Raw genomic sequence first — 13072 nt, 5'->3', positions numbered from 1 at the left:
ACTAGGATAGCTATAATAATGATAATAGTAATAATAATAATGACAACATAATAATAATAACAATCACAATGTGTTGGTGAGGATATGGAAAAATTGAACCCTCATACGTTGCTGATGGGAACGTAAAATGGTGCAGCACCTTTGAAAAACAGTTTAGCAATTCCTGAAAGTTGACAGATGACCCAGTGATTCAACTCCTACGAATATACCCAAGAAAAATGAAAACTTATGTTCATACAAAAACATATATATGAATGTTCATAGCAGAATTATTCATAAGAACCAAAAGGTAGAAAAAAATTCAGATGTGCATCAACTGATGAATGGATAAGTAAAATGTGCTATATTCACACAATGGAATATTATTCAGCCAGAAAAAGAATGAAGTGCTGATACATGCTACAACATGGATGAAACTTAATCATGCTAAGTGAAAGAAGACAGTCACAAAATCCACGTATTGTATGATTCCATTTATATGCAAAGTTCAGAATAGACAAAGCCATAGGGATAGAAAGTAGATTTGTGGTTTCTGGGGAATGTGGGGTGGGGGAAATTGATAGTGACTGCTAACTGATGCAGGATTTCTTTTTGTGGTAATGGAAAAGTACTGGGATTAAATAGTGGTGATGACATGCACACTATGACTATACTAAAAACCACTGAACTGCATACTTTAGAATGTGACTATTATGTTATGTGAATTTTATCTCAATGTAAAATTTTTCCTGAAAAATATCAATGTAATTCACCATAACAACAGACTAGAGAAGAAAAGAACTTATATCGTCTTAATAGACACAGGAAAATAATTTGACAACATACAACATCCTTTGATAATAAAAATTCCTAGCAAACTAGGAACTGAAAGGAACTTAACCTGAAAAAGAACATTTAAAAAACCAACAGCTAACGTCATACTAATAGTGAAAGAGAATTGTTTTCTCCTAAAATAGGAAGACTTAGCCAGTGCTATAAGGCAAGGAAAAAAAAACAAAAAACAAAAAACAGAAACAAAACAGCCATAAAGAGTGGAAATAAATAAATAAAACTGTCTCTATTTGCAAACATGATAGTCTGCATGGAAAGTCCCCAAGAAGCTATAAAAAAGCTACTATAACTAATAAATTATTTTAGTAAGTCTGAGGGATACAAGATTAATATGTAAAAATCAGTTGTATTTCTATACTAGCCACGAACAATTGGAAATTTATATTTAAAAACCACTACGTACAATAGCACTGAAAACCATGAATTAGGTATAAATCTAAAAAAAATGTAAAATATTTGTATGCTGAAAACTACAAAACACTGATGAGAGAATTCAAAGACCTATATAAAATGGAGAGATATATACTGTGTTCATGAATTGGAAGACTTAAAATTGTTAAGAAGTTGATTCTCTCCAAATTGATGTATGTATTCAACACAATCTCAGTCAAAATCTTAGAAGGATATTGATAATTGAGAAGTTGATTCTGAAATTTATACAGAAGATCAAAGGAAGTAGAATATCCAAAGCTGTTTTGAAAAAGAACTTAGATAAATATCTTTTAGATATTTAGTGGAGGATGCACACAATATCTGATTTCAAGACTTATTACAAAGGTAAGGTAATCAAGACAGTGTGGCATTGGCAAGAGGTTAGACACATAGAGCAGTGGGATGGAATGGAGACTCCTGAAATAAATCCTAGTGACTATATCCTCACCCACTGCCCATCCACTCTATAATATGCTCCTCTAGCTGGAAACACATTCAAATGAAAACCCAACATGTATCTATAAAGATCACATCTGCTCCAAAGGGCTTTCCCCAGGAGGCTTGATTTTTGCTTCCCAGGGAGAAACTCCCCCTGCCCCTCCTGTGCTTTCAGTGATGTATGTGATCCTGTCCCATCTCTTTCAGATCGGCTCCTACTTCGGGGCCTCCCTCTGCTCCGTGGATGTGAACAAAGATGGCAACACGAACCTAATCCTCATCGGGGCTCCCCATTACTACGATCAGACCCGGGGGGGCCAGGTGTCCATCTGTCCCTTGCCCCGGGGGGTGAGTGGCTGACAGGGCCTGGGCTGGGATGGTGGTCTGGGTGTGGGGTGGAGGGGTGGCCCACCTTGGCACCTGACACTGGTTTTGTTCTGCAGCGTGCTAAGTGGCAGTGTGAGGCCATTCTCCGCGGGGAGCAGGGCCATCCCTGGGGCCGCTTTGGGGCGGCCCTGACAGTGGTGGGGGACGTGAATGGAGACAAGCTGATGGACGTGGCCATCGGGGCCCCGGGGGAGCAGGAGAACCAGGGTGCTGTCTACCTGTTTCATGGAACCTCGGGACTGGGCATCAGCCCCTCCCACAGTCAGGTGAGGCTTGGTTCTTATCACGACAGTGGTTTCTTTGCAGATCTGTCCCCTTCTCCAGCAATGTTCCCATAGCTGCCAGATCAGTTTTCCCAAACTTCCCTTGGAGAACCTTCAAAAATAATAACACACATTACAGAAACCTCAAAGTGTCTTCTAGATTAATCCCCACCACAATTATAAGAGGTGCATGGGGGTGACCATTACCTCTACTTTACAAAAGAGATGATCAAGGTCCAGAGATGACAAATGGCAAGCTGCAGGGGTTGGGGTGTAGGCATTCCTGTCCTCTGAATCACAGTCTGGGAGGGGTGACCACCCATCCTGGTTTGTCCAGGTTTTTAGCACTGAAAGTCCCACATCCTAGAAAGCAAACACGGTTGGCACCCTACCAGGACCGCAAGCTTCATGGCTGTGACTTGGGCAGTTGCATAGGATCTGCTCGCAGAAGAACCCTGCATGTGGTCTAATGCTCTGCTGTCGCCATCTTGAAATTCTTCAATTTTGAATAAGGGATCCTGTATTTTTGCACGGGGTCTTGCAAATTATGTAGCTTATCCTGACGGTTGGTCACCCTCAACCCTGGCCTCTCCACAACTGTTTTGCTCTCTGTGCTCTATTCTCTTGCACTGCAGCCAAGAAAGCCAAGGCTTTCTCTGTCTTCTGGCCTCCAGGCTCCGGCTCTTCACTAAGAGGGGCTCTGACTTAACTGGAGTGAGGTTGGGGCCCCAGGCTTCAATAGGTGTCTTCCATATTTTGTTTAGAAAAAATTCAAATATACAGCAAAGTTGTAAGAATTATACAATGAATACGCAAATATTTATCACCAAGAATCCACAATGAACATTCTATTATATTTACTTTATCACATATCCATCCTTTTTTCTGTACCTCCATCAGTCCATCTTACCTCTTTTTTTTGCAGCATTTCAAAGTAAGTTGAAATATCACTCTACTTCTCCCAAATGCTTCAGCACTTATATCGTTAGCTACATTTTAGTATTTGTTTACAGCTCTCCTTTAGGTAAAATTTACAGATGATGAAATGCATAAATCTTTAGTGTCTTTACACATTCAAGAAGTTTTTTAATGGAACTTTTTCAAACTTACAGGACAAAACCCAAGCAGAGAACTCCAACATCCCCCTTCCCCCAGATACCCAGATCCACAAACTTCTAACATTTTCCCACATTTGCCAGATCATTCTATCTATCTATTGTCCATCCATCCGTTTACCTATCATTCAATGAGTTTCACAATTGCATGTATCTGTGTAACCCACACCCTATCAAGATACCAAACATGACCTTTGTCACCTCAGAAAGTTCCTTCCTGCCCCTTTCCAGCCAATTCCTGTTCCCAACCCCATCCCAGAGGCAACCATGGTTTTGATTATTTTCTACCACAAATTAGTTCTGCTCCTGGAACATTATATAAATGAAATAATATAGTACGTAGAGCCCAGAATTTTTTACAATCTTTTTAGATGCAGCCAGGGCTGAGAACTGCTGCCTTACTTACTTCTGTCTGCACGGTAGAGCCTCTCTTCACAATTGCATGACTATTCGAATTATGTTTCTTTTCACTGGTGCCTATTGTCTCACTGTGTAAATGGGGTTTGAGGACTCTGGTTTTATTTTATTTTTATTACAAAAGCTTTTCATGCTTGTTGCATAAATGTACACTCTAGTTCCCTCATCCCCACCATAAATCACCCTCCAAAGGAGGACAAGACTAAGAGTAGAGTACTTCATAAGCCCATATGGGTACACACACACACACACACACACACACACACACTTTGAAATTAAAAACAAATATAAAAAGGATCATGCTATCCTACTGTTTGCATTTTTCACTTACTTTTTTCCTCTGGTTGTGGCTGGGCGTGGGGATGTCAGTGTTTGGACAAGCAAGCATGCTGTGAATCTCTAAACCACTACAATTTATGTACTTTCAAAAAAAAAAAAAACTTCCTCCCAACAGAGCACAATAACTTTTTCTTTAAAAATTTTCAAGTTCTAACATACATGCACAAAGTACACAAATTAATTTGTATGTATGTCTAAACCCAGGTAACCATCATCTAGATTAAGATACAGCACATTTCCAGCATTCTGTGTTTCCCTGTGCTTCCTTCCAGTTGACAAAGTCACTTTAAAAATTTCTTAATTTATTATTTGGCTGTTATTTTTCTATGTTACTTTTGCACATAGTCTAAAGAGTCAAATAGTTCTAAAAGGTTCATTATGAAAAAATAACTTCCACACATACTGTGAGTTCCTCTTCAGCTCCTCTTCCCCCGAGGAAACCACTTTCAGGTCTTTCACTGAATCTCCTACACTTCCAAATAACAAGTTTATTTTGCTACTCTTTGATTTTTGCTTTAGCATTGACTTCGCACTCTGGGAAGTAAAGTTGAGCTCTCTTTCAGTTCTTCTCTTACCGCACATCAACACACCTTCCATTCCCCACTCCCATGTCCCATTCACTTCTTGTACTTATATGATAATTTTGTTTACATCGATATGCAGTGTTTTCATTATTCTGACTGTGTAAATGAGATTCAGCTGAGCCAAAGGGTATACTATGCTACTTCTCCTTTCCTGTAAAACTTTTTGTTTTTCCTGCAAAATGCAGGTAATTGATAGAAACTTTGGGTATCATCTCAAGGTTGTGGTCTAAAGATGAATAGTCCTCTTAGTTCCTTGAAAAGTTGTGGGATATGAGTCTTAAGTGGAGCCCAGAGAACTTCTACCTGGGTCACTCTGGGGTGACTGAGTCACACACTTTCCTATTCTTTTCTTTTCCACTTGCTTTCTCCTCTCTTCTTTTCTGCCCTCAGAGGATTGCAGCCTCCCAGATCTCCCCCAGGCTCCAGTATTTTGGTCAGTCGCTGAGTGGAGGCCAAGACCTCACAATGGATGGACTGGTAGATCTGGCCATAGGGGCCCAGGGACACATGTTGCTGCTCAGGTGAGAATCCCTTTCAGAGCACATCAGTTGTCCTACCCTGAAGGGACCTCTCTGCTATTTGAAGGCAACTGATAGGCTTCTGGTTTCCCTGTAGATCACAGCCAGTGCTGAGAGTTGATGTGACTATGGAGTTCACACCCAGGGAAGTGGCAAGGAATGTGTCTGAGTGTCGTGAAGAGGTGGTGAAAAATCAGAATGCTGGAGCGGTCAGAGTCTGCCTCCGTGTCCGCAAGAACACAGGGGACAGGCTGAGAGAAGGTGAGGCTTGGTGGGTAAGTCTAAGAGGTTAAATGATGGGGGATATTGGTGGGTGGCCCCACCGTGTCTGCCCAGCCTTCCGACAGTCCAGAGCTCAGTTTTCAAAGGATCTGACAAGCCTTCTCCGAGCTTGGCTGGAGTAAGCAGGCTAGTCTCGTGCCAGGTGGGGAGGCCCAGGAAACTCCACCGAAAGAGTGAGCGTGTGATCCTCCCCACTCTGTCAGTTCTCCAGAGAACCCAGGGTCCCACACCTAACCAGGGTTTTCTACCTGAGAGAGAACTCGTTTGGAAAGGAGGTTGAGTTGAAGCTAAACACAAATTCACAAAGCATTCAGGCATGCATTTTATCACAACCAACTTCCTCCTTTGCTTTGTACCTTTTCCCAAACAATGGCACTGTGCTTGGGGTGGGGAAATAGTAATGGTGGTACTAGAAAGAAATAGGGGGAGTAGAGGGAGATAAAATTAGGTTTTCAGCAGAAGTCTTTCTGGGCTGAGGAAACAGCAGTCAGTGTTTAGGGCAAAGAGCATGGGTGGAAATTGAGGGGCTAAGTCCTGGAGAGTAGAGAGGATGCCCCAAAATCTACATAGAGATTTCTCTCAAGTCATTGGCTGATTTGCATGCCCAGGCCAATACTCTAAAAACCCTGTAGAAAACAGCAGCTGGAAAGCTAAAAAACTGAGCAGAGAATTCAGAAGCTTCCAGTGCTAGAAGACAGAAATTTGAGAAGGGCCTTCATAAACACCTTATTCTTTCCATTGAGACAACTGGCCAGCAATTAAAAGAAACAATAGGCAATAGAAATAGACTGACAGGTGATTCAGAGATTAGAATTATCATATAGGGATTTAAATAACTAAAATTAATATCTTCAACAAAATAGAAAGGATGAAGAGTTTTAGCAAATGTCTGGAATCTGTAGCAAAACTGACTAGCAGCAAAGAAAAACAATAGACAATAGAAACAGAGCCACATTTGATTCATAAATTAGAATTAACAGATAAGAAATTTTAAATAACTACAATTAATATCTTCTAGAAAATAGAGGACAGTATAGAAAATTAACAAAGACCCATAGTGCATGAAAAAGTATCAAAGATGAACTCTAGAATGAAAAACATAATGACTGACATTAAGACTTCAATAAATAAATTCAATAGCAGATTAGAAGCAGAACAGAGGATTAGTGAACTGGAAGACAGGTCAATTGAAAGTATTCAGAGCAATACAGATAGAGGAAAAATACAGAAAAAAGCATACAAGATGCTTGGAACATGGTGAAAGATCTAGCGAACATGGAATCCGAGAAGAAGAGGAGAGAGTGAATAGAAAAGAAGCAATAGTTAGAGAAATCATGGTTAAGAATTTTCCACAACTGATGAAGGACATCAAGATTCTCTACAAAATCAAAGCATGATGAATATAAAGAAGACTCTGTCAAGGTGCTTTATAGTCAAACTGCTGAAAAGCAAAGACAAAGAGAAAACAATCTTAAAAGCAGCCAGAAAAAGACAATTCACTTTCTGGTATGTAATAGAATAGCTACCTTTTATTGGGCACTGACTATATGGCAGGTACTGTACTAAATGCTTGATAGGCATTATTTCATTTAATCTTCATCACTGGGAAGCTACAGTTATTATCCTCACTTTGAAGTTAAGGAATTGAGATTCAGAGAGATCAGATAACACGGCCAAAGTCATACAGCTGGGGAGCACTGGAGTTGGGCCTCAAACCCCTATGTGTCCGAATTCAAAGCCTGGGCTCCTCAACACCATGCTACTCTGCCCCTGCAGATGAAATCCAGAGCATCATCACTTACGACCTGGCTCTGGACCCCAGCCGCCCAAATCCCCGTGCCATCTTTGACGAGACAAAGAACAGCACACGCACGCAGACTCAGACCTTGTCGCTGACAACGAAATGTGAGGTTCTGAAGCTACAGTTACCGGTGAGCAGGCGGGTGGCCAGACTCCTGAGCATAGGGTGGGCTTGGGAAGCTGAGGAGAGCAGACTCTCAAACAACCCATTGTCTCTCAGGATTGTGTAGAGGATTCAGTGACCCCCATCGCCCTGCGCCTCAACTTCACTCTGGAGGGGAAGCCCTTGTCCCTCCTTTGGGAATCTCCGGCCGGGTGTTGGGCTGTGGATGCTAAGAGACTCTTCACAGCCATGGTGAGTCCTGGAGTTGGGACTCGGTGGGGGCATGGAAGAGGTCAGAGGCCGAGATGGTTGGAGCTTATGTTATCTCACCAAATTTTACTTTAATATTTCATTTCATTGTTTCATTTCACATCATTTCACTATTTTCTTTCATTTCATTTTGCAGTTCCCCTTTGAGAAGAATTGTGGCAATGACAGCATCTGCCAGGACGAGCTCAGCATCATCTTCAATTTCATGAAGTGATTTTCTTTTCCTCCTTGCCTCCTCCAGAACTCCATGACCAGTTCTTCTGTTCTTCTCCTGGTCCTGGAGGGAGGCTGGCACGGAGCAGCTCCTTGGGTGCTATTTCTGTGCCATGGGTCTCCTGGTGGCTGCCCAGTTACTGTCTTCTCCACTCCACCCAAGAAGACTGGCCCCAGGGAAGCCCTCGTTGCCTCATGGTTTCTTCTTTCCCTCCCACAGCCTGGACACTCTGGTGGTGGGTGGTTCCCGGGACCTCAATGTGACGGTCACTGTGAGAAACCAGGGCGAGGACTCCTACAGGACTCAGGCCGCCTTCTTCTACCCACCGGGCTTGTCCTATCGGAGGGTGTCAGGGGCCCAGGTAGCTGAATCTGTCTCGGGCTCTTGCTACCTTCACTGTCCCCTTCTCTGTGGCTGGTGGTTGGCCTCACTGGTCACTTCCGCCTCCCTCACCTTCCAGAACCAGCGCTCTTGGCGATCCTGGCGACTGATCTGTGAGTCCAGCTCCTCCACTGAAGGGTCTGGGACCCTGAAGAGCAGCATCTGCTACATAAACCACCCCATCTTCCCTGACGACTCGGAGGTCAGAACTGCTGGCTCTCCTCCCTTCTTCCATTGTCTTCTCCTGGAATTTCTTCTCTTCTCTTTTTTTTCCCAGTAGGCAATTCCTTTTTTTAAAAAAGAGCCAATCCACCCATTAAAAATGTACAATTCCGTAATTTTAATATATTCACAGGGTTCTGCATCCACCAGCACAATTTCAGAACATTTTCATTATCCCAAAAAGAGACCCCTCGCTCCTTAGCCATCACCCCCCAGTCCTCCCAGCTGTGGGCGACTACTAATCTAATTTCTGTCTCTATAGATTTGCTTTTCTGGATATCTCATATAAGCGGAATCATGCAATGCATGGTCCTTGCAACTGTGTTCTTTCACTTAACGTAATGTTTTCAAGGTTCGTCTGTGTTGTAGCATGTGTCAGATCTTCTTTCCTTTCTATGGCTCAATAATATTCCATTGAATGGAAAGACCACATTTTATTTCATCAGTCAATGGATATTTGGGCTGTTCCTTGTCTTCTATCCTTGTCACTGTTTCTTCTTTCTCCAACCCCAGGTCATCTTCAATATCACGTTTGATGTGGACCCTCAGGCTTCCCTTGGAAACAAACTATTCCTCAAGGCCAATGTGACCAGGTGCGCTGTGCCCAGCCTCCGACAGTGTCCTTCCCACCACCCCTTGAGGCCCCAGCCCCTTGCCCAGGGTGGGTGGGCCTTTGCCCTCTTCCCACTGGGTCTCCTTAAGCTTGTTCATTTATTCAACAAACATCGGTTGAGCACCCAGCACGTGCCAGGCACTGTGCTCTGAGCTGGTGAGCTAGATGTGGTTCCTGCCCTCCCAGAGCTTATGATTTAGTGGCAAAGATCAACAAATACATCAGCGCTTACAATACAGTATGAAATGAGTGATTATGTGGGGCATGGACAGTGTTCTTGTGAGCTTGGTGTTTACAGAAGATTCCTGCAGGAGCTATATTTGCGCTGAGAGTTAGCCACTCAAAGGCATGAGCCAGAGGTGAGCGTGAAGGCAGAAAGAAGGCAGGAAAGCCTGGGCTGTGTTTAAGGAGTGGACGCCCAGTCTGGCCCCAGCACACAGGCAGGATTAGGCAGTTGGTGGAGGTGAGATCAGGGCTGGAGAGGCGGGCTGTGGCCAAGTCATAGAAGGACTGACAGGTGTTTGGGAATTTGCAGTTTATCCCCTGGGAGTGATGAGAACAGATTTGCATTTTAGAAAGATCACTCCCTGCAGGGCAGGGGATTGGAGTGGGAGCAGTTTTGAATGCAGGGGCACCAGTTATTTGCCGGCTGTGGTAGACAGCCAAGGAAGTGGGCCTGGCCAGGTAGGGGCAGGGAGCTAGCTGCTGAGAAGGCAGGGATGGTGGGGCTTGGTGATTGATCTCAGGTGAGGAAGAGGGCGAAGGAAAGGCTGAGTCTCAGCTGGCAAGAGCTGGCCAGAGCTCTCTCTTTTCCTTCAGTGAGAACAACATGCCTAGGACCAGCAAAACCGAATTCCAGTTGGAGCTGCCTGTGAAATATGCTGTCTATGTGGTGGTATCCAGGTGAGAAATTCCAGGGCCTAGTTCAGCCTTCACCTCTGGGTCAGACTCGGGTGTCGTGCAGCTGTGTGCATGAACCTGTGAGCAGGTGTGCGTGTGCGTACGCACGTGTGGTTATGTGCTCCTGTGTGTGTCTGTTTAGGAGGATGTGTGTGCATGCATGTGTGTGTGTGTGCATGGGGATGTATTTATACAAGTGTACATGTCTATATACATGCATCCTTATGTGCGTGTGTGTGTCCCTCACACCATCCCTCGGGGCCTCATTGCACATGTGCCCTTCCCCGCCTTACACACTTAGCCCTAGAGCCTGTCCCAGGGCATCCCTGATGCTCTGTCACCTCCTGCCCCTTTTCGTTCTTTCAGCCAGGAGAACTCAACCAAGTATATTAACTTCACAGCCTCAGAGAAAAGCAGCCGTGTGCTGGAGCATCACTATCAGGTGGGACATCTGGGCCCTGAGTAGGAGGCTGGGGGTGGTGGAGCATTGGTGTGATGGGAATGCATGCATAAGTTGCCTACTGTGTGCTGGGCACTGCCCCAAGCCCCTCTCTATCCACATTCCTGCCCGCATGGATGTATTTGTACACTCATGTATATAATTAAGTACCTTCATGGCAACCCTATGAGGTAGATGCTGTTGTCATCCCCAGTTTACAGATGAATCAACTGGGGATCAGAGAGGCTAAAAAAAAAAAAAACATGCCCAAGGCTGCTCAAGGGTGGGGACCTGGGCCACCTGCTGGGCCTGGCATGTGTGTGTTTCACCTGCTCCATTGCCTCCCGGAAAGCATCGAGGGTGCAGGCTTCTGGGCATGAGGGGGATTCCAGGGGCTGGCGGGGAGGACAGACCCAGAGCTCTGACACCCCCAAACCCCCTCCCCACCTGTGCAGTTCAACAACCTGGGGCAGAGGAGCCTCCCCATCAGTGTAGTCTTCTGGGTCCCCAGCCAGCTGAGCCAGGAGGCCGTGTGGACTCACCCCCAGGTTAACTTCTCCCAGGTAAGCGCCTCCCTGCACAGCCCGGGCGTTGCCTAAAATCGCCGTCTGTTTCCCCTCTTGGAATCTGGAGCATGCCGGGCCTCTCTCCTAGACCCAGGCAGCCTCGACCCCGTGGGGGGTGGACCCAGGAGCCTTTCCTCCTCCCTCTTCTCACCATGCCCTGCCGCTCTCTCCTTAGAATGTCCACAATTCCTGCCGCACCGAGCAAAGAGCCCCCTCTCGCTCTGACTTCCTGGCTGTGATTAAGAAGACCCCAGTGCTGGTGAGGATGGGCGCGGAATCTGCGGCCACGTGGTTTGCACCCCGGCTTCCTCGGTCAGCTCCCCCCTCTCTCCCTGCCCCAGAACTGCTCTGTCGCGGTCTGCCAGAGAATCCAGTGTGACATCCCGGCCTTCGGCATCCAGGAAGAATTCAACGTCACCCTCAAAGGCAACCTCTCATTTGACTGGTTTAGCAAGGTACGAGGGGTCCCGGGGCTGGGTGGGGTGCAGATCTGGCACTTCAGGGGGCCCCGCGGCTCCAGCCTGCACCCCGTTCCCTCCCGCAGACTTCCCAGGACTCCATCCTGCTTGTGAGCACTGCCGAGATCCTGATTAACGAGTCAGTGTATGCTCTGCTTCCAGGACAGGGGGCATTCGTGAGGGCCCAGGTATCTGTTTAGAGGCAGATAGGGGGTGCAGGGGCCTGGGGAGGGCTTAGTCATGGGGCTCAGTCTGATTGGGGAAAGCCCCATAAATCCAGAGTCTTATCTCCCCTGATGCTCCTCCTTCCTCTCTCCCTCCTCCAGACAGAGACCAAAGTGGAGCCGAACCGAGTTCAAAACCCTGTACCTCTCCTGGTGGGCAGCTCCATCGGGGGGCTGGTGCTGCTGGCCCTTATCACGGCCGGACTGTACAAGGTACCTCCTGGTGGCCCCCCTACCCCTTACTGCTTCTCTGTCCTTCAACCCTGAAATCAGGTGCTCGGTTCCTGATTTGACTCCCAGCCTTGTGGCTACCTGTGTGACCTTGGGCAAGTCACAGAGTCTCTCTGTGCCTCAGTTGCTTCAGCTGTAAAATGGGAATATCGATGACCAATTCGTAGAATTGTTGTGAAGGGAATTGAGTCAATCTTTGTAGAGTACTTAGAAGCACCCCCGGCCCAGGGCGACCTCTATATCAGGAGGAGATGCTGTTATCCTTATTTATCATTGTTGTGTTAGTATATTTTTCCCTTCCCTTCCTGGCTCCCATGTCAATGCTGTTTCCCTCCCTGCCCCACTTTTCCCAGGTCCCTTCTCCTCTCTGCCATGTTATGCTTTGTCCCTCTTGGCCCTTCCATCTCCCCTCCTGGGCTGCATGGCCCCTGCCTGCTCCCCTGGCTTCCGCGGCTCTGACTCCCCTGTCCCCTTCCACCTCTGCCCCACAGCTCGGCTTCTTCAAACGGCAGTACAAGGACATGATGAGTGAAGCTGGCCCCCAGGCAGCCCCGACTGAGTAGTGACTCCCTCCCACCGAGCGGCCTCTCCTGCAGCAGGCAGGACGTCGGTCAGACCCCAGGCTGCGGGGCAGACACGTCCATTTGGAGACAGGAGTGAGATGTCTCACCCAGGAGAGAACTGCTTGGTTTTCCATTTGTGTGTGAGTGTGTGCATGTGTGCGTGAGGCTCAGCTGTCTCTTGCATGGAAGTAATGTCTTCCACACAAGCTCTTGGGCAGAAGGAGATTGCTTGGCTTCCTTGTGTGTGTGTGTGGGGTGAAGGTGCTGTTGGGTCTTCCTCTGGCACCGAGTTGATGGCAACTCCTGTGGGTGAAAAAAAAAAATGCAAAGGATCCTCTCCCCGCGGAAGGAAGTGCAGACTCGCAGGAGCCTGTGCTGCTGGGATTGAGACCACACAGAGAAGCCGGGGTCAACAGGAGCCCATCCAAACCCATTCCCCGTTAGAGCAGATGGGCCCAATAAATATCTCAAATGAGGAATGA

The 13072-nt window shown here is 46.3% G+C and overlaps 1 protein-coding gene across 1 annotated transcript in view; it reads left to right on the top strand.

Annotated features, from left to right (window-relative positions):
• The window catches only part of ITGAM (integrin subunit alpha M), a 35124-nt gene extending 22052 nt beyond the window's left edge, over positions 1-13072 (top strand). The window contains exons 13-30 of the mRNA XM_037814505.1: positions 1909-2049; positions 2145-2354; positions 5197-5327; positions 5422-5585; positions 7383-7537; positions 7627-7761; positions 7916-7989; positions 8213-8354; positions 8454-8576; positions 9110-9189; positions 10029-10112; positions 10476-10551; positions 11004-11111; positions 11290-11373; positions 11456-11569; positions 11659-11760; positions 11899-12009; positions 12519-13072. Coding sequence (XP_037670433.1) covers positions 1909-2049; positions 2145-2354; positions 5197-5327; positions 5422-5585; positions 7383-7537; positions 7627-7761; positions 7916-7989; positions 8213-8354; positions 8454-8576; positions 9110-9189; positions 10029-10112; positions 10476-10551; positions 11004-11111; positions 11290-11373; positions 11456-11569; positions 11659-11760; positions 11899-12009; positions 12519-12590 — 2106 coding nt within the window. The 3' untranslated portion in view covers positions 12591-13072. The remainder of the gene's footprint in view (positions 1-1908; positions 2050-2144; positions 2355-5196; positions 5328-5421; positions 5586-7382; positions 7538-7626; positions 7762-7915; positions 7990-8212; positions 8355-8453; positions 8577-9109; positions 9190-10028; positions 10113-10475; positions 10552-11003; positions 11112-11289; positions 11374-11455; positions 11570-11658; positions 11761-11898; positions 12010-12518) is intronic.

This window comes from Choloepus didactylus, chromosome 21, assembly GCF_015220235.1.
Source record: "Choloepus didactylus isolate mChoDid1 chromosome 21, mChoDid1.pri, whole genome shotgun sequence".
Taxonomy (NCBI): Eukaryota; Metazoa; Chordata; class Mammalia; order Pilosa; family Megalonychidae; genus Choloepus; species Choloepus didactylus.
This window is presented reverse-complemented; position numbering and strand designations above follow the sequence as displayed.